This window comes from Ictalurus furcatus, chromosome 9 (genome assembly GCF_023375685.1).
Source record: "Ictalurus furcatus strain D&B chromosome 9, Billie_1.0, whole genome shotgun sequence".
In the NCBI taxonomy this organism is placed as follows: domain Eukaryota; kingdom Metazoa; phylum Chordata; class Actinopteri; order Siluriformes; family Ictaluridae; genus Ictalurus; species Ictalurus furcatus.
The window spans coordinates 14,569,126-14,589,756 of record NC_071263.1 but is presented as its reverse complement, the minus strand read 5'-3'; the positions used below and the strand labels follow the sequence as shown (position 1 = coordinate 14,589,756).

At 38.4% G+C, this 20,631-nt stretch overlaps 1 protein-coding gene across 4 annotated transcripts; it reads right to left on the bottom strand.

The window, feature by feature from the left end:
* Position 1: 1 nt before the first annotated feature.
* Positions 2–19,466, bottom strand: zfyve28 (zinc finger, FYVE domain containing 28). 4 transcript variants are annotated; one of them, XM_053632059.1, is made up of 14 exons: positions 18,890–19,466; positions 15,005–15,145; positions 14,720–14,857; positions 14,248–14,450; positions 12,963–13,052; positions 12,579–12,668; positions 12,323–12,424; positions 9,242–10,636; positions 8,904–8,996; positions 8,601–8,755; positions 4,089–4,205; positions 3,900–4,001; positions 3,399–3,502; positions 2–3,269 (listed from the first exon to the last, which is right to left on the bottom strand). In XM_053632059.1, the coding sequence occupies exons 1-14, from the start codon at positions 18,926–18,928 to the stop codon at positions 3,138–3,140; spliced, it is 2,901 nt and encodes a 966-aa protein (XP_053488034.1). In that variant the 5' UTR covers positions 18,929–19,466; the 3' UTR covers positions 2–3,137. The 4 variants fall into 4 exon arrangements, with proteins under 4 accessions (XP_053488034.1, XP_053488035.1, XP_053488036.1 ...); XM_053632060.1 differs by having other exon boundaries at positions 8,601–8,752; XM_053632061.1 differs by lacking the exons at positions 2–3,269; positions 3,399–3,502; positions 3,900–4,001; positions 4,089–4,205 and having other exon boundaries at positions 8,622–8,755; positions 8,904–8,989.
* Between the last annotated feature and the right edge of the window lie 1,165 nt (positions 19,467–20,631).

The window sequence follows — 20,631 nt, the reverse complement described above, 5'->3', positions numbered from 1 at the left end:
AGTTTTTAAAGGAAAAGTGTCGTTTATTACTTTCATTGCATGACAAATACTCAAGTTAAGACTTTGAAAAGCTCTCTTTTACGTCTTATTGAATTGAAACAGCCATTATAAAACAAAAACAAGCTTAGAATAAATAGGGTATACAATTCTCTCACAGATCATTTATACAGAAAAAAACTTATTTGTACATATTATATATATTATCATCATCATTTTTGTTCTTTGTAAAAGAAAAAAAAGCTTTTTTTTCCTTTTTTATTATTATTATTATTTTTTCTTTACTTAAAATGCAAAATGACTACACAATTATTGTGGCCTGAGGATTGGTGGCAGGTAAAATTTAAACTTCTGACAAACCAGGTCAATAGCTGGATTTCAAAAGAAAAAAAAAACTACCATGGGAAGATCTCAACTTCTGGCTGATTTGTTTGTTTGCGTGATTAACCTTTCCTTAGCATCATGGCAAAGTACAGTCATAGTCCTGAAGAGCAGCAACAACATTAGAAAGGAAGCAATGTCATAAGGGAACCTAATAAAAAGATATCAAAAGAGTTTTAAGTGTGGGGCCTTTTACATCTTTGAGTCTAGAATACATAAGCTTGCAACTCATGTAAAAAAAAAAAAAAAAAACTGTATGCAAGTTTCTAGCAACAGGGTGTTCCCATGGACTTCACTAACAGACAACTGGTTGCCCAGGTGTGTGGGAACAACAACAACAACAAAAAGCTTATTTAGCTGAAAATGAAAATAAATAACTAATAAAATAATATAAGCATAAGGACTGAGCAGTTAAGAGGTATTGTATTTTAAAGCTTTGCGTTAGCAGACACTGATGTACTATGTACACCGACTACTACTGTTAGAGGACCTCAAACATTGAGGATACCAAGATTCAAGAGGGCTGTTAATAGCTAGCATATGTACCGTTACAATGTTACAGAAGCATTGCAGAATTAGGAATATTCTCAAATATAATGTGGAATAGTTATCAGAATTTGAAACACTGATGTGAATATTAATATTCTAAGGTGTGTTCACATTTCTCTAACTTGGTCAAATCTCAGAACTTTATATAAGCGTAGAGGTATAGGCAATGAGGTAAACTCTTAAAGAGTGAAGAACAAGAAGGCAACTGTATGAACTGAGAAACTAGGATAAACATTTTCTTATAAAGGAATGCTCTCAAAGTAAAATGTTTTCAAAAAAAAAATTGTTTTGTTTAGAACTAATGGGACAAATGTCAGTAGCATTATAGCTTATAGTTAAATTATTAATAAGAATACAAACAGTATATTCTATTTATAAAGGCCTGATTAAATTAATTATTGACATTAAAGATTTTAACAGCTTGCTCTTTATGACTATTATGATTATATTTGACAGCTAAAGATTCAAGGATAAAAATAAAAGTGCATTTTCCCATTAGTTAGAGGAAAAAAAAATATTGAAGACACTAAATGCTAGGGCAATGGAGGAGTGTCTTAAACAAGGACAGAAGTGTAACGATTTTTTTTTTTGGAAGTCAGACAGTTGAGGTTAAGTGGCAAAATACTGAGAGGAAATCTGCTGAACAGATGAGGTAGGGGTAAACTGTTCACTTCTACCAAAAATAGTGCTGAGATTATTCTTACAGCACTGTGTAATGCCCAAATCAAATCAAGTTTTCCCATGTCTATTTTTTAACTGGGTCAAATGAATGTGTTCACCTCAAAAACTGCTGAGAAGCATGCAAAAGATGAAAATCAATGTTATTACATTTAAAAAAAAATGTTTTTTGTGGAAAGGTAGGAGAGACTTGTCTAAAAGAGTAGCTGAGGGATCAGACACTGCTGTAAAAGGCAATTACCTTTCATTTCAGTAAATACTAATAGAAAAAAAAACATCTATATGGTTACACATTCATTGCTATTAAGAGCATAAAAGAAGAATCTTCTTATTTATTAGATACATAACCACTTCAGCATATATATACATATCATTTTCAGCCATTCCACATATTCTAAAGCCTCATTTTTTATTTTACAGAGAGCAGCATCTTTTCTTAAATAAAACTTTTTGAATAATAATAATAATAAAAAACTCTTCAGTATGTTATGATGAGCACATACTGGCATAATCAATGGTGCAAATAATGTTAATATTATTGTCTTTATACTTGTCACAGTTGCTCACGTGTTCGTCACGGTTTACATTCAGTAATGAATCTGAGCCCTATTGAACTTCTGACACTATTAAATCAAATCACTATTAGCAAAAGACTAATAAAAGTTTTAATTCAAAATGATCACTGAGTGAGAGTCCCTAACACTGGGACCATCGATCACAATTCAGTTCTGTCAATTCACTTCATGCTCTATTTAAGAGAATTACAGCAAATACTTTGGCGCCATTTCTTAATGTGCTTGATAATAAGCATTTATTAACTTCAGATAATTTATGAATCAGAACATCAAAGCTAGTTTGTTCTTTGCTCAGGGTTTCTTCTCCGATGTCGACACACACACACACACACACACCTCAAAAAACTGGAAGTGTGGAAAAGTAAATTTTTTCCACTTTATAAATTAAATGATCTTTCATATATTCTAGATTCATTACACAAAGTGAATTATTTCAAGCCTTTTTGTTTTAATCTTTATGATTATGGCTTATAGCTCATGGAAATCAAAAATCCATTATCTCAAAATATTAGAATAAATTGCTTGATGCAGTAATTTGTGCAAAAGGAGCCCCGACCAAGGATTGAGTGAATAAATGAACATACCTTTCAGGAGGTTGAAATTTCTGTATTATAAGTTCTTTATACTCATATTTTGAGATAATGGACTTTTTGATTTCCATGAGCTTTAAGCCGTAATAATACAGATTTAAATAAATAAATAAATAAATAAAAAGGCTTGAAATATTTCACTTTGTTAATTATATTACAGGAAAAAAACCCCCAAACTTTTCCAAGATATTAATATTTTTTGAGATGCACAATTATATATAGGGTTAAATAAATATGCGTAACCATTTTTTTTTTTTTTTTTTTTTTTTAAAAAGGGTGTGTGCAACTTTCGCTAAACGTTTCCATCTTTCCGCGTGGTATATGTGCTTATGTCCATGTGTAACGGTGGTGCAAGGCAGGGCTACAGTCAAACACTAGTCCTGTCACTGTAGAAAGGTGTGACGTGAAACATGTAGCAGTGAGTGCACACCCTCACAGGCTTCATCTGACCATAGCGTGGTAACGGGGCTGAGTGTGAAGAGCAGCGGGAGCAGAAGATCTACAATAGACAGGACAGAGCTCACACAGGGTTCATACACATACTCTATGCATCACATATCAAGATTGAGATTTACTGATGTAGGTGTTAAAAAGTACATAATAGTTCTGGGTGTACTTGGTACTGTACCTTTCCACAGCTCCTACAGTGGTGCTTCCTCCGGATGACAGTGAAAGGAGCCTTGCAGGCGATACAGGCGTTACAGGCCTCATCCGGAACCCACTCAGGAGGGTCTAAGGAGAAGAAATACAATAAATAAACTATAAGCCATGCAGGCTAAACATAAGAGATGTGATTCAAGTAACATACTGGTATAATATCAGCCACTTTTTAAACTTAGACAGGACTTGCAAGCTTTTCATTGTTATAGTACTATTAATGCTATCGCATGTGTATGAATTTGATTTGTAATTAAATCCAACAATAAATATTTTTTAATACAGTACAAAGTACATATAAAGTTTAGGATACATAATTTCACAATGAATCCATCAAAATCAAAGAAAAGTGTATTGCTTTTTCATAACTGATTAAATAAAATGGTTCTTAATGGTGTTAAGACTTTTGTACTCTACTGTAATATCCTCTTCGGTACAGAAGATGGACGGAATATGAGTACACACTGCTGACCTTCAAACTGACCGTCCCGCGCCTTTGCTGCGAGTTCTGACGAGGTCATTGTCTCTTGACAAAGAGCGCAGTCTTCTAATCCAGCGCTTCCTACTCTCGGTCCTGCAATGAAAAGATCGGTTAATAAATCAGATCAATGGTACAAGGCACATAACCCAGGTAAGGCTTTAATCGCTCATGCTCGCTCACCTTTATTTTGCTTCTCGTTGTCCCCTTGCTCGGATTTTGTTGCCATGACCTCAAACAGCGTCTTCAGGATGCTCCTCAGGTCACTTGCATAATTTGTTTGCAATTGATCAGCCACACCTGAGGACAGGGAAAGCAGACATTAATAAAACAAAAGAGTGAACAATCATAAAAAAGCAGTTCAATGATTTGCATGGGGATCCCAGTACATTTTGCTATAGAAATCTGTGAGCTATAATCTACAAAAGGTACCTGTGCAAAGGTGAAATATTCTACAGCTGCAACAACTAATCGATAAAATCAGTTATGAAAATTGTTGTCAATGAATCTCATTATCGATTAGTTGGTCTGCGCGCGGTACATTTACTCATTACGTTACTTCTGTTCCGAAAACACGCTTCGGAGAGTAAATACTAAAGTTGTGTCCCAAATGACGCACTATATACTTACACTATGCACTCTGCACTAGCGCTTAGTGCAGTGTTTCCAAGGACTAGTGGTCAGTGGTGTAATTGCAGGGGGTCCGTAGGAAAGCTTTTTTAAAATGTTTAAATATTATGTATATTTTTGTTAAATGTATCAAAATATATGATAATGATTATGAGTCTTTATTGAGTCACATATACAGTAGAGCACAGTGAAATTGTTTTCTTCGCATACCCCAGCCTGTCAGGAAGCTGGGGTCAGAGCGCAGGGTCAGCCATGATACAGCACCCCTGGAGCAGAGAGGGTTAAGGGCCTTGCTCAAGGGCCCAACAGTGGCAGCTTGGCAGTGCTGGGGCTTGAACTCCCGACCTTCCGATCAGTATTTTAAAATTAATGTTTTAAATTAATTTAGCTGTTTGCGTGCATTCTCAGATATCATGTTAGCGGAGCTGACGATCGTTCATTGATGGATTTATTTTAAATTTATTTACAAATGAAATGATAATTTGCAAAAACCTATGAGTGGTAGACAAGTTCAAGTGTCGCATTGACATAAAATAAACAAAAGATAATTCAGAGAGTCAAATTAAATGTCACACCAACAATAAAATGTAATTGAACCTGGTATTTGTACCAATGGTACCTGAACCAATCCCTGGGGAATTACAGGTTCTTAAAATCAACCGGTGATTGCTAGGACTGTAAAATTCAGTGCTGTTTGTGCATCCATAAAAATGTATGCATAAATACTTACTTATATAAGTATTTATGCATAACTTTTTATAGAAGTATAAAAAAGCATGGAATTAAACTACAGTCCTAAATTAATATGTATTCTGATGTGTTTATTGGGTTCTTTTCAGTTTTATATAATTGGACAAAAACAGTTATGTAAAGTTTTAGTCTTAAGTTTATATATGTAACATTCCATTTGTGCATTTTATTTTAAATAAATGAAAAAAGGGCACTGGAAGCCCCCCCCCCTCCGATTAATCAAAAAATAACCGGCCAACTAATCGATTATGAAAATAATCGTTAGTTGCAGCCCTACAATATTCAAATACACTATACAGTCAAAGGTATGTGGACAGCTGACCATCTCTCTCACACACACGGGTTTTCCCCAAACTATTGCCACAAAGTTGGATGCACACAGTTGTTCAGAATACACGTCTTTGTATGCTGTAGTATCAAGAGCTCCCTTCACTGGAACTAAAGGGCCAAACCTGTTTCAGCATGACAATGCCCCTGTGCACAAAGCATAGTCCATGACAACAGGGTTTGACAAGGTTGGAGTGGAAAAACTCAAGTGGCCTATACTAAACCCTGACTGAACACCTTTGGGATGAACTGGAATGCCAACTGTGCACCAGGCAACAACTTAGAACATGGTACCTTTTGTCTGAACCCACCCATCATTCAAGTGATCAAAAATACTGGAACATATTTGACTGACGGATGTTTCTTGTTGCCAAGATGTGCCCTGTTAGATTGTTTAGATAATTAACAGCTTTGAATATCTAATCGTGGTTTTCCTGGGTTTCACCTGTGAAGACTGTATTTGTTGTTAAAAAGGATTAAAAAAAACAAAACAAAAAAAAAACAAAACAAAGACCAGAGAGCTTTCTATGAGGAAATTTTGAAGCTGAGAGAATAGGGAAAATTAAATCAGAGCCATTGCACAAACACTGGGCATAGTTAATACAAGAATTTGGAATGTCCTGAAAAATACAGAAACAACTGACACTGAAGAGACTGGCCAAGATAAACAACAGCAGTTCAGTCTAATTCAGAATCATGAACTAGAAAAGACATCCTGAGGGGTCGATCAGTTTTCTAGAAGATTTATTATAAAATTGTTTATACAGTAGTGATACCCAGGGATAACTCACTGATCAAATTTAATAGTTTTTTTTTTGGTATGTCTCATGTCACATTTTTATTGAGCTGTGTTGTAATTACAGCTGGCCCAAATTCGTCAGTCCCAGTCCCCTGTATCTAATTGACATGGCCCATTTGTAGCTTTGTAAGCTCAAAGACGGAGATAATCTGCTGTATGAGACGGGGCTCAATTTTTACACGCATGGAGGTAAAAGTGCTTTGTTTCACAGCACTGAATCATTTACATGTTTACAGCGACATAAGGTCTACAATACTGTACAGCAACATGCTGTTGGTGAGACATACATCCATGATATGCTGATGAAGGTGACCCTTACATATACATACATACACACATACATATATACACACAGTATCTCACAAAAGTGAGCAAACCCTCACATTTTTGTAAATATTTGATTATATCTTTTAATGTGACAACACTGAAGAAATGACACTTTGCTACAATGTAAAGTAGTGAGTGTACAGCTTGTGTAACAGTGTAAATTTGCTGTCCCCTCAAAATAACTCAACACACAGCCATTAATGTCTAAACCGCTGGCAACAAAAGTGAGTACACCTTTAAGTGAAAATGTCCAAATTCGGCCCAATTAGCCATTTTCCCTCCCCGGTTTCATTTGACTTGTTAGTGTTCCAAGGTCTCAGGTGTGAATGGGGAGCAGGTGTTTTAAATTTGGTGTCATTGCTTTCACACTCCCTCATATTGGTCACTGGAAGTTCAACATGGCACCGCATGGCAAAGAACTCTCTGAGGATCTGAACAAAAGAATTGTTGCTCTACATAAAGATGGCCTAGCCTATAAGAAGATTGCCAAGACCCTGACACTGAGCTGCAGCACGGTGGTCAAGACCATACAGCGGTTTAACAGGACAGGTTCCACTCAGAACAGGCCTCGCCATGGTCGACCAAAGAAGTTGAGTGCACGTGCTCAGCATCATATCCAGAGGTTGTCTTTGGGAAATAGACGTATGAGTGCTGCCAGCATTGCTGCAGAGGTTGAAGGGGTGGGGGTCACCCTGTCAGTGCTCAGACCATACGCCGCACACTGCATCAAATTGGTCTGCATGGCTGTCGTTCCAGAAGGAAGCCTCTTCTAAAGATGATGCGCAAGAAAGCTCGCAAACAGTTTGCTGAAGACAAGCAGACTAAGCACATGGATTACTGGAACCATGTCCTGTGTTCTGATGAGACCAAGATAAACTTATTTGGTCCAGATGGTGTCAAGCATGTGTAGCGGCAACCAGGTGAGGAGTACAAAGACAAGTGTGTCTTGCCTACAGTCAAGCATAGTGGTGGGAGTGTCATGGTCTGGGGCTGCATGAGTGCTGCCGGCACTGGGGAGCTACAGTTCATTGAGGGAACCATGAATGCCAACATGTACTGTGACATACCGAAGCAGAGCATGATCCCAGCATGATAACGACCCCAAACACACCTCCAAGACGACCACTACCTTGCTAAAGAAGCTGAGGGTGAAGGTGATGGACTGCTAAGCATGTCTCCAGACCTAAACCCTATTGAGCATCTTTGGGGTATATTCAAACGGAAGGTGGAGGAGCACAAGGTCTCTAACATCCACCAGCTCCGTGATGTCGTCATGGAGGAGTGGAAGAGGACTCCAGTGGCAACCTGTGAAGCTCTGGTGAACTCCATGCCCAAGATGGTTAAGGCAGTGCTGGAAAATAATGGTGGCCACACAAAATACTGACACTTTGGGCCCAATTTGGACATTTTCATTTAGGGGTGTACTCACTTTTGTTGCCAGCGGTTTAGACATTAATGGCTGTGTGTTGAGTTATTTTGAGGGGACAGCAAATTTACACTGTTACACAAGCTGTACACTCACTACTTTACATTGTAGCAAAGTGTCATTTCTTCAGTGTTGTGACATGAAAAGATATAATCAAATATTAACAAAAATGTGAGGGGTGTACTCACTTTTGTGAGATACTGTGGTATATGTGTGTATATATATATATATATATATATATATATATATATATATATATATATATATAGATAGATAGATAGATAGATAGATAGATATAAAAACAAACCTGTTTGACCTTCCTCTTTATTATACAAGTTTTACTAACAATTATTCATTTGGCACTTTTTCCCAAAATGATTTACATCTGCCACAGAATGTTCAAATATAAATGATTAAATTCAAAGTGAGCACATACCTGATATGCAGACAAACAAACGATGGATGAGGTCACTACTGCTATGGAAGCGAGCACGTATTTTGTTGTGAGCAACCAGTTTAGAAGCTTGCAGGGCCAGCTGAAGCTCCTGGTGATCAAGCTCCTCAGACATCTCAGAGCTGGTGGTCAAACTACTGGCAGGACGGTTGAAAGGACAGAGACACAGAGAGAAGAAATTTAACTCAACAAGGCAACAATGGTTGCGTTTTGCGAGTGCAGACCAAACACATGGTGCACCCAGGGAACATCACTGCACTTTGGGTAAAAGCTATTTTTATTTACCTGGGGGTGCATGAACTGGACAGACTGCATGTGGTGACAGACACACTCTCACAGTCACTGCTGGTGCCTGAACTGAGAGGGGATCCCTGTAAACTGAAACCCACCATTCAAGGAATATTTGGGGTGGGAGGGGCAAAGGAAAATAAGCAAAAAAAACTGAATAAGGATTCAATAATGAATTATGAAAATTAAAAATAGAAGTCAGAAAGCAACTAACAATATTAAAAATATAGGAAAACATATTTAAAAAAGAAAATCGATTTAAAAAATATATAAGGAAGGATAAATCTCTGTCGGTCCTTCTTGTGCTCTCTCTTTCTCATCAAACACACACAAACCTGGAGTCATTTTTGTTGTCTTCTTTGGGATGTTTCTCCTTTGATGCAGAGCTAGCCATTACTCTGCAGGCTCTTTCCTGATGGGCGTATCCATCTCTTGACTCGTCCTCTCCAGTATCTCTGTGCGGGGACAGCTTGGAGCTATTGGCAAGGCACTTCTCACAACAGGGGGCATGAGGAAGCCTTCCTCTATCTTGGTCCTCAGCCTCCTCTCTCAATTGCTGTGGGCCAGGTGGAGGCGGGAGGGGCAAAGGGGCATCTCCCTTCCCCGTGCCACAGGCTCCCATTGCTGACTGGATAACGGTGCTTGTGATGGCAAGCTTGCACTTCCTAAACTCCAGAATCCCATCTTCAGTTGTGCTATCTGTGTTAGTGGGGTCATCATGGGAATCGACACATCCAGCTGTGCAGCACACACAGGAGTTGAGCAGGCGGTGAGCAGTTCCCTCGGTTGAGCGTGGCAAAACCACCAACTCAGGCTGGTTAGGTGAGCGTGGGTTAAAGATCACAGTGGCCGACAGCTTCATCCCACCTGTCCGGTGGGCAATGACCTCTGCTGGCTCCCCCCCTTCCCCTTCCTCCCCATCCAACTGCCCCTCCCAGCCATTCACAAGTGGTAAGGTTTCTGGGGTTCCTGCAGGTCCAGAAGAGAGGCACAGTTTATCCTGGCTGCTCTGATCAAAATCCTCATTTGAATGACAAGCTGTCATCCATCCATTGGAGGTGGAGTCACTTGTAATCTCTGGCCTGATGTGCTTGAGGGATCCGAGGTTCACGATTGGAGAGACTCGCTGTCCCTGTCGGAGTTCCCCTGAGCTAGTTCCAGCATCGCCAACACTGCCCATGCCTTCCAGGTCGTCCATGAAGAAGACTCGCTCGTCTTCCTCGTGCTGGGGGCCAGGAGCTCGGTGAGGAGAGTTTTCAGTGCTTGAGGGCACACTAGATCCGCCCACGCTAGTCTGTTTTTTTCGGTGATAATGAGCTGGAGATGGCCTCTGGCTTGGTGGTGAGAGCAGTGAGGACATGTGATCACCAACACGATGTACCATCATGTTGAGCTGCTCAATCTCCTCTTCGTCATACTGCATGGAACAGGCCAGGTCCACTTCGGTGTCCTCATCTCCTTCACTTGGAACCTCCTGCTGTTCCTGGTCCTTCTCCCATGCATCCTCCTCCTCACACTGAGAGGAACACAGAGCCAGCTCTGTCCCCTTCTCCACTTCCTTTTGCTCTTCTCTTTTCTGGGACTCCTCCGCCTGACTCTTGGAGTTGATAGAGGTAGCAGACTCTGAGGTAGAGGAGATAGGGTCTCCAGGAAACTCCCCATCCTGCGAGATACAGAGATTCCGCTCCAGGGTCGTTAACTCCTCGTCTGTCAGAGTCTGCAACAGGTCCCTGCATCAAAACCACAAAAACATCATTTAAAAGTATGTTGTGCTATACTGTGATGAAAACAAGTGGCTAACCACTGAGCCCTATAAACCACACGGTTATTAGCACTATGAGAACAGTAAGTCTAGCTCTCACAAACATCTTGTTAAAAGGTTATGCAAGAGAAGAAAGCTACACCCAAATAAATGACTACATACTGCAGTGGTGCTTGAAAGTTTGAACCCTCTCTGCATAAATGACCTAAAACATCAACAGATTTTCACACAAGTTCTAAAAGTAGATAAAGACAACCCAGTTAAACAAATGAGACAAAAATATTATACTCTGTCTTATTTATTGAAGAAAATTATCAGTGGAAAATATTACATATCTGTGAGTGGCAAAAGATGGTGTGTGAACCTCTAGGATTAGTATATTAGTTTAATTTGAAGGTGAAATTAGAGTCAGGTGATTTCAATCAATGGGATGACAATTAGGTGTGAGTGAGCACCTTGTTTTATTTTTAAAAAAACCAGGGATCTCAGAAAGTCTGATCTTCACAACACATGTTTGTGGAATTGCATCATGGCACAAACAAAGGAGATTTCTGTGGACATCAGAAAAACAGTTTTTGATGCTCATCATGCTGGAAAATGTTACAAAACCATCTCTAAAGAGTTTGGACTCCACCAATCCACAGTCAGACAGATTGTGTACAAATGGAGGAATTTCAAGACCATTGTTACCTTCCACAGGAGCAGTCCACCAACAAAGATCACTCCAAGAGAAAGACGTGTAATAGTCCACAAGGTCACAAAGGAACCCTTCTAAACATCTAAAGGACTCTCTCACATTGGCTAATGTTAATGTTCATGAGTCCACCATCAGGAGAACATTGAACAACAATGGTGTGCATGGCAGGGTTGCAAGGAGAAAGCCACTGCTCTCCAAAAAGAACACTGCTGCCTGTCTGCAGTTTGATAAAGACATGGACAAGCCAGAAGGCTCCTGGAAAAATGTTATGTGGATAGATGAGACCAAAATAGCTTAAATGAGAAGTGTTATGTTTGGAGAGAGGAAAACACTGCATTCCAGCTTAAGAAACTTAACCCATCTGTGAAACATAGTGGTGGTAGTATCATGGTTTGGGCCTGTTTTGCTGCATCTAGATGACTTGCCATCATTGATGGAACAATGAATTCTGAGTTACACCAGTGAATACTACAGGAAAAATGAAAGGACACCTGTCCGTGAACTGAACTGAGAAAATGAGTCATGCAGCAAGACAACGACCCTAAGCACACAAGTCGTTTTACTAAAGAATGGTTAAAGAAGAATAAAGTTAATGTTTTGGAATGGTCAAGTCAAAGTCTACTGCCAGATACTGAAAGCAAAGGTTCACATACTTTTGCCACTCACAGGTATTGGATCATTTTTCTCAATAAATAAAAAGACCAAGTATAATATTTTTGTCTCATTTGTTTAATTGGGTTCTCTTTATCTACTTTTAGGACTTGTGTGAAAATCTGATGATGTTTTAAGTCATATTTATGCAGATATACAGAAGATTCTAAAAGGTTTCACAAACTTTCAAGCACCACTGTATATAGGTTAACCAGTAGATAATTGCAATTACTGTAACCAAATAATGTCCAAGGGAAAAAAATGTGGTTGGTTTTGTATTGGTTAGAAAACACTGAACACCCATACCTAATTTTCTTCAGTAATGTGCGAAAAGGTCGGAAGAGTTCTGACATGTCCTCTGGTTTGTTTTCCAGGTTAAGAGGTCCATCAGGATACACAACAAGTCCGCTAACAACACGAAGAAAATTATAGCAGAAATCAGAAACACTATTTCTCTGAATTAAAAGTAAAAAGGGATTATTCATTTCAAATCATTCATCTGGAGTAGTCGGGGGAAAAAAAAGAAAAGAAATGGTAGTTACTAGAAAAGATGATCACTTACCACACAATAGCTAGTCGGGGGATTGTAAACATGAGAGCAGGTTCATAATCATCGATCATGTCTTGTGTGAGATAGCCAAGTTTTAGGGCCCTTGAAACAGATACTACGTTCAGAATTACTGAATTCAAAGAGTGAACTGTGTTTGAACCGTGTACTGCCTGATGGTTTCTATTTTTCTCCAAACAAAGTTGGACTGACCACAACTCTGCATGAACACTTTTGCACATTTCCTGCCAATGCCTGTTTTTTTTTTCTTCTTTGCTTAGTAAGTTTCACAAGTAGAATAGGTTAAATATGAAAGGCAAAAATATTAAGCGTGTGTACGAGTGTGAATGTGTGTGTGACTGTAAACAAAACATTGTTTTAGCTGTCTGTGTCACTCACCTCTCTACCGTCTCACAGAAGAGCACAATCACCTCCTGCTGGACGTAGTACTCTTTAGGAGACTTTACAGGCACCATGGCTGATACATAACTGTAATACAACATAACCAGCAAGAAACCGACTTAGGTTACCCCACAATACTGACACACATGGTTTAGTTATAATACCAATTACAACTACTGTTATAGAAAATAATCAACTCTGGGTTGGTGTGATACTGTTACCATTCCAAAGTATTTACAAATGTATTAATAACAGAAGTATTAATAATAGCACATCCTGAAGTGTTTTATTCCTTTTATACCACAACAATTTGTTAACTGTTACAATTTTTTATTTATTAAGGAATGGCATGTTGTACTTTTAACCACTTATTTTTATAGACAAGTTAGTACACTTTTTCTGTCTCTTGATGTCAGTAAGACCAAAGAAATGCAGCTTTTCATGTTATCGAGAAACTAACGAGCGCAAAGTCCTCTGTTGTAAAGACAGAAAACTTAAAACACGCTGACAGCCAAGACTCCTTACAGAAATGTGAAATGGACATCTCCTTACAGACATACAGTACTGTGCAAAATTTTAGGCACCCTATTTTTTTTTGATTCCCAAATATTAGTTTTCTAGAACCAAATTATATGTTACAGAAAAGTGTTTGTATATAATTAAAGAAAGCAGCATATTACGTGGCAAGAGACCACTTTTCAGACAAAAAACACAATGAAGGCTGCTGGGTTTTGCTGCAAAAATAAGAAGCAACGACAGTCAAAGACTCCAGAAGAACTGGGACTGGTTCTGCAAGATGCTCAATAAATCTTACAGCTCATTTCCTTATAAAACTATAATTGTATCGGAGACTACTATTTTCATTTTTTGTCTTTGTTTCATTTAGTACTGTTTACGGTATTTATTTGTTTAATGTAGAAACATTTACTTTAATTATTTTGAAGGCAATTTTGCTCCACAGCATTTCTTTGCATGCACCTAAAGCTTTTGCACAGTACTGTATATAAAATACGAATGGTTATGGGCCTATATTTTGAAAAACCCATTTATTAGTGGTTTTAGATTCTGCAGATCATCCACCATAGACATACTTGTGAATGAGTTGTTACAGAAATAGCGCATTAATGTAAAACTAATTTGAATTGAAAAAATTTGGTTCTAGAGAATATTAAATCAACACCTTCTAACTAATCAGATTAAAGTATCTAATTGTGCTGTGGTATAAACGTTATTATATCATTATAATATTGTGATATAAAAATAAGCAGAACGGTGTGTGTACCTGAGCTCAAACTCGGCAAATAGGCCGTCAAACTGTCGCAGTGCCTCCCTCATGCGCTCTGTGTAGAAGTTGAGGTCTCGCAGCGCTTGGTCACGGGTGATGTTGCGCACCTCCTCCAAACTGCGTGTCAAGTCTTTGGCCAGTGGCCGCATCGCCATACTCTCGATCTCCCGGTTCATTATGATTGAGCCTGCTGCTAGACACTGGACAAAGAAACCAGTGTTTACAAACTGTTATTCACTGAAGGAAGTACAACTTGTATTATATAGCAATGGCACTATGGCTACCCCATCGCATGCACTCCCACTCGTTTGGCTAATTTACATTAAATGTTCCTTTTTAAAAATGGTCCTAGCAGGCTTTACAGATATTTTAGTGCATTAATGAGCAAGCTGAGAGGATAGAGGAAAATGAATAACATCTTAGGACTGCATGTGTTAAAACCAAGACTTGTAACGTCATTTGAATGTACCTCTGCCCCAAACCACAGCTGTCCTGCGAGGTTGTCATGGCGGATCTCCTCCGGAAATTTCACACAGAAGTCTCTGTTTGCTCGGTCTTCTGGTATACACTCATCCATGATCTGGTTTATGATATTCAGCACATTGTCCTGCAAAAGAGTAAAAGGAACACAGAAAGAAATGTCAACGTAGTTATAATGAAGTTACTTAGTGTGTGCATTATGCTTACACTGATTACAAATAAACGCCACAGTGATCATCCTGCAACGAGAAATAGGCGAGATGGGACACTCGACCTGGCATGAGCGGAACTGGTTGACAAGCAGTGTGCATCTTTGAGGGTCCTTCCTGCCGTCCAGACTATCCAGTTCCGAGGCCACCTGGTTCAGCTCTTCATCGGCATAGTAAAACTGGGCGAGTAACTGAGGGTCCGACCTCTGCACCAGACAACAAGAAGACAGAGAGTTGGTCATGAAGCATTGAATAGAAAACTGATCTACTTAGATGTCTGTGCATGTATCTGCATGAACAGTGACCACTGTCCATTGCCCAGTGTATGTACTATAGTGCTGAACATTCTTGAGGAGTGAAGACCAGCCACTCAGTCCAAAAAAATGTGACCAGAAAGAAACACAGGCTGCTGTATAATAGTAGGAAATGATATCAAAACTGGAATCAAAAAGTGTACTGAACCACAGGCAGACCTTTGGCCTTCTTCCTCCGCATTCCACACACCACAAGGAACATTCTCCAGGCAGTGCATCATGGGTTGGGGAGGGAAATGTTCCAGAGAGGATTCCAAAAACCTTTTCACATTATTGTGCCTCACACTAACCACTAAGGCCTTACGACCTGCTGTTCCTATTATTATGGGTTTCTCTGCTTAGCTATTAGGGTCACTGATTCATGCAGGTGCACATTACTAAATAAAAAGAAAGCACTCAGTAAACACTTGTAATCACCCAGAGACTCACACACTGATACTTTTGGCAATTTATTTATTTTTGTTGTTGCAATTTTGGATCTGGTATTTTTCGCCCAAGGCAAGAAAGAGCATGTTTAGAAAGCTCATTTGTAATCTGCACATGTTATGAACTGATCTTGGTTATGGCACGTGTTTGGTACACACTCTGGTGTGGAGGGGGATAAGCTGATTTGTCCACTCAGCAGACCCCTAGCTCTGCAATGTTCACTAAGCAAATATATACTTTAGCAGATTTAACCAGCAAAGAATAACTGCTTCTCTTTAGTTAATCCAGTTGAAAGAAAATACCGTGTGCTTAACATGGGATTCACAAACGGAAGGTCACATTTCATTATCTGCTATCTCCTGGAGTGTACACCTTACGTCAGAAGTATGTGCTACGCTGTGTAATCATACACACCTCAGCCTGCTAGGGACATGAAAGACCAGGCAAATTTGTAGCTGATTTATTATCTAATGTGGTTAACCAAAGGTCATTGTAAGGTTGATTCTTTTAGTTAACTCAATCACACATCACAGACTAAGGGTATTCAGTGTGGAAAAATAGCTTGAGAATATCTTCTGATCTCAAGTAACCCTTCAATAAACCAGGACTATTGGACTATTGAACTATTAACCCAAAAAAAAAAACCCAGGAGACTCAAACAGTAAAGCTTGGTCCCTCTTTATCCTGGTATCATGTTCTTATTTCTAGTAAGTTGCACTACACACAGTTAGTCAGAACAGTGCTGTTAGATGGATATCATATCACTGAGATGCAAAGTCAGAGCAAATTAGGCGACGCAATACAGACAAACATAAGGACTCACCCAAAGCTTTATTGAATTGTGCCAGACATTGAAAATTCACCAGTTAGGAGTCTGTGCTAAAATTTAATCAGTGCTGATGGTAAGTAGTATGCTAGTGAACTCCTACCGGAACTCTGGTGAGCCATTACACTGTAAAAGCTCCAGCACGATGTCTCTCAGAAACACCAATCGGTGAAACGTTCCTGTTGTAATGCAACGGTGAGGTCATGCTCTGCATGTCTATTCTCGGGTTGTGATGCAAATTCTTTCTACTTAAGCGGGAAGTGCAAACAAAAACAGTGACTTGATCCATCCTTGATGGTGACTACATCCACCCAAGTCAGCACTTAACAGCAAGCTCCTCCATGCTTTCACATGTAACAAATTCACAGTTATTAATGAACAAATTACCAGGACACGATGAGTTCCTGCTTCCACAATTCACAATTTCCATTGAAAGTCTAGAGAAATGAAAGCAATAGAGCTACAGTCAGATGCTGAATTATTGCCACCCTTGGTAATGAACAGCAAAATGGTTCTGAAGAAACATCGGTTTTCCTGACTTACGAAGGTCAACACACATTTATCTCATTTTATTTGAGTAGTCCCTAACCTTCCCCATGTTGATGAATGACTAAGGAAATCTATCCTCTGTCTCACTTCATATTTATACTCCAGTCAAACAGGGAACAGTGGATGACTGCTAATGAATTCATAAACACTGAGGAAAAAAAAAAAGTTAAATATAAAAAAGTTAAATATAAAAAAAGTTGAATGGTACTATATTTTTACATAGTCACTGATATCGTTATCGCAATAAATACCAGAAAATATCATGACACAGTTTATATCCATATCGCCCATCCCTAATATACACACGAACATGCTTCCATTACATTATGTTGATAAGAATTCCAAGGGGTTCCAATAATCATCACAAATGCTTTTGTTAAAAATATACCTTTTAGAATAAATTGAGGTCACTTAAAAGTTGTGAGATTAATCTAATTAACTCACAAAGCCATTTTTCATAACTGTTTTTTTTTTCTCTTTAAAAACCCTTTTCATTTTAACCCTAAATCTTTTACACAAACATGGTGCCATTAACTCTGGAGCAGGCTGTAGCTGTGACAGAAGATAATCTTCATGCTCAGAATTGTGTTACTATATGATCTTTTTTAAATGTTATGATTTGGAGACACAAAGATGAATACACATGAAATCCAGGCACTGGAGCAGTACAGGATTCTTGCCCGTTTCTTGACCTGTTTTTAAAGAGTTTCCAGATGGACTTTCTATATTGAATTTACTCACTATGTTATAAGGTCATTAACTATATAATAAAAATATGATATTGAATGTTTATTAGAAAATTCATGTGCGAGCAAAATAAAAATATGTGAATGTCTGAAAGCAACATATTCAGACCCAGTGTCGTGTATCCTACTTTGACTCCTCTACACTTTCCCTAAATACTTTATGAATTACATTTAGCTTTCTTTGGGGGACTGGAAACAATGGCCTTTAAATTACAATACTTTCCCAGCCCTCTGCACAAGAAGCCTCCAACCTATTTCAGCAATTGTGGGATTAATTGTACTTTGTTAAATGACCCTATTAATCCTGGTATTATTATTCAGAAATGACAAGCATACTTTACTGGTTAGGTGCACACTGAAGCCATAGTACTCTAAATGTCTACAACAGCCAAAAACATTTAGACAATAAGGCTAATATTTGAATAATTGGATTATATATATATATATATATATATATATATATATATATATATATATATATACACACACATACACATACATACACACACACACATATCTGTACTGAGGGGGTTCGGTGGTTGTTGTTGAGCTCTTGTTGTGCTTAGACTTTACACATTACAATAAAGATAAGAAAGACAAGGACATACACAACACTACACTCACTATACGTAGTAAAATAAATACCTATGAAATTGTTGCAATACCTAGTAAGGATGTGAGACAGGACAGACCTGTCCTTGGACTGTGAGGTGAGGATGAATGTAAGAACAGCACACAGTTTGTAATTGAAGAATTTACAGCACTGGGACTGAAGGAAAGTCAGGAGCTCCACTGTCTACCTAAACTCAATATGGGGCTCTTCACATAATTAAAGGTGAAGGAGTCATTTTGGCGTCATGTAAAATAAAAGCAGAATTACCCGCCACGTCTGTCAGGACACCCAGAAGTAAGTTAGTCAGGGGTTTTTGTTTGTTTTTAGCTAAACAGCGCTGTATGTGAGCAAATACGAGCTCGACAATACAGCACACCAGCAGCGCTCATAAATGAGCTAATCCCAATCCAGCTGCATTATTAGCCGAGATACAGGCGTGATGTAAAATCACAGTCCCGGGTTTACGTCACACTTACCTTCGGCTTATACAGCCACTTTCGGAAGCGATTCATCATGGGCTACCTCGCCAGCTTTACCGAGCCTTTGTCCCCTCCGATAAAGCCGAGTGGAACAGCTCGTGAACACCAGCCAGTGAAAACCTGGACTGCTAACTAACGCTAGCTAGCTCACACTACAGTGACTACCTCTCTCCAAACAACTCCGTGTAGAGCTAAACTAACACAGTCAATACATCCAAACTGTATTACTCCATTCTACATATATCTGTATTTATATACACAAAGCCGCGTTCACGTCGGTCCTGATAATCGCTTGTCCTGACGCCCAATTGTTTTTCCTTTCTCATGATTGAGGAGCTGAAGCAGGTACACGGCGCCACAGCCCGCTGGGGCGAATGAGTGGAGCACAACTGCGGAAGTGGCATCACATTCAAGCGCTGGACTTGGCAGACGTGTTTTCTTTCCCCACCGTTTTTCGACAAATCCCACATCCAGCTCTATGATTGGCTCGTAGTGTCCCGCACTCTGTTTTCGGATTGGCTGCTGTTTGGTTTTTCTCATACAACCAACCAATTAGACGCAAAGCTGCTCTGCGAGTAAAAACTGTAAAAAAAAAAAAAAAAAAAAAAAAAGAACTTCACTCTGATGACAGTTGTTTTTTTTTTTGTTTGTTTGTTTTTTTTTAGATCAATGTGTGGTCTGCAGAATTAAACCGTTCGTATATTGCAATAACAAAAAAGAAGGTTGTTTGTATTTTCTGTAATATCAGAAACATCTTGGTTTTATCAGAGCAAAATGTCCCAGAACCGTGAAGGAACTCCTGCTACTCATAAGGTAAACTAAAAGTGCAACATTAAACCCATTATCATATGCACTAAGTATATAATACTGTCTTGGCCTTTGTATTTGGTTTAAAATGTTACAGACAAACACCCTGCCCGTTAGACTAAACTGTATGTACTGCTTGTAAACGACGGATGGAAGAGGAGTTGAAGAGGTAACTATCAATCTGCTCAATGGGAATCTGAACTCAAAACCATATACAGGTGCATCCTAAAAAAAATAGAATATCGTTGAAAGGTTTATTTTTTTCCTCGTAATTTAATTATAAAAGTGGAACTTTCATATATTCTAGATTCATTACACAAAGTGAAATATTTCAAGACTTTTTTAGTTTCAAAGTTTTAATGATTACGGTTTACAGCTCATGGAAATAAAAAATCCAGTATCTCAAAATATTAGAATAAAGAATTTATAATACAGAAATGTTGGTCTTCTGAAAAAGTATATATAATATTTATATTATAAATATTTTTTCCAAAATATTTTTATTAAGAAAGAAAACATACTTCTTGTCACATAGCAACAATACCATTCTAATTTTTTGTTATACTTACATATACATACATACATACATACATACATACATACATAGTGTAGAAAAGAAAAACAAAATTAAAGAGTACATTCAACTAAACATGAAATAAAGGGTTGCCATTTATAAAAAAACAAAACAAAAAACTTGTCAGTACAACCCCTCATAGTATACTTTATTTTCTCGAGTTAAAAAAAAAAATCACGTCCTTTAGCCACTGGGAGATATTTAGCAGACTTCCAATGCAACAGTAGGGCACGTCTTGCTATTAGGGATGTGAAAGCAATAGTATCTTTTTGTACAGAGCTTAATGGAACTGAGAGAGAGAGAGGTACACTTTGTATATTTCGTATATCACTAATTGGATAATTGGATGTGACAGGTC

Bases quoted from the DNA above. Each gene is read 5' to 3' on its own strand.
- zfyve28 (XM_053632059.1), bottom strand. From the start codon at position 18,928: ATGATGAATCGCTTCCGAAAGTGGCTGTATAAGCCGAAG. The intron at 15,146-18,889 runs GTAAGTGTGACG...TGTCTGGTGCAG, and splicing joins AGTGGCTGTATAAGCCGAAG to AGGTCGGACCCTCAGTTACT. The intron at 10,637-12,322 runs GTATGGGTGTTC...GTTTTGATGCAG, and splicing joins ACATTACTGAAGAAAATTAG to GGACCTGTTGCAGACTCTGA.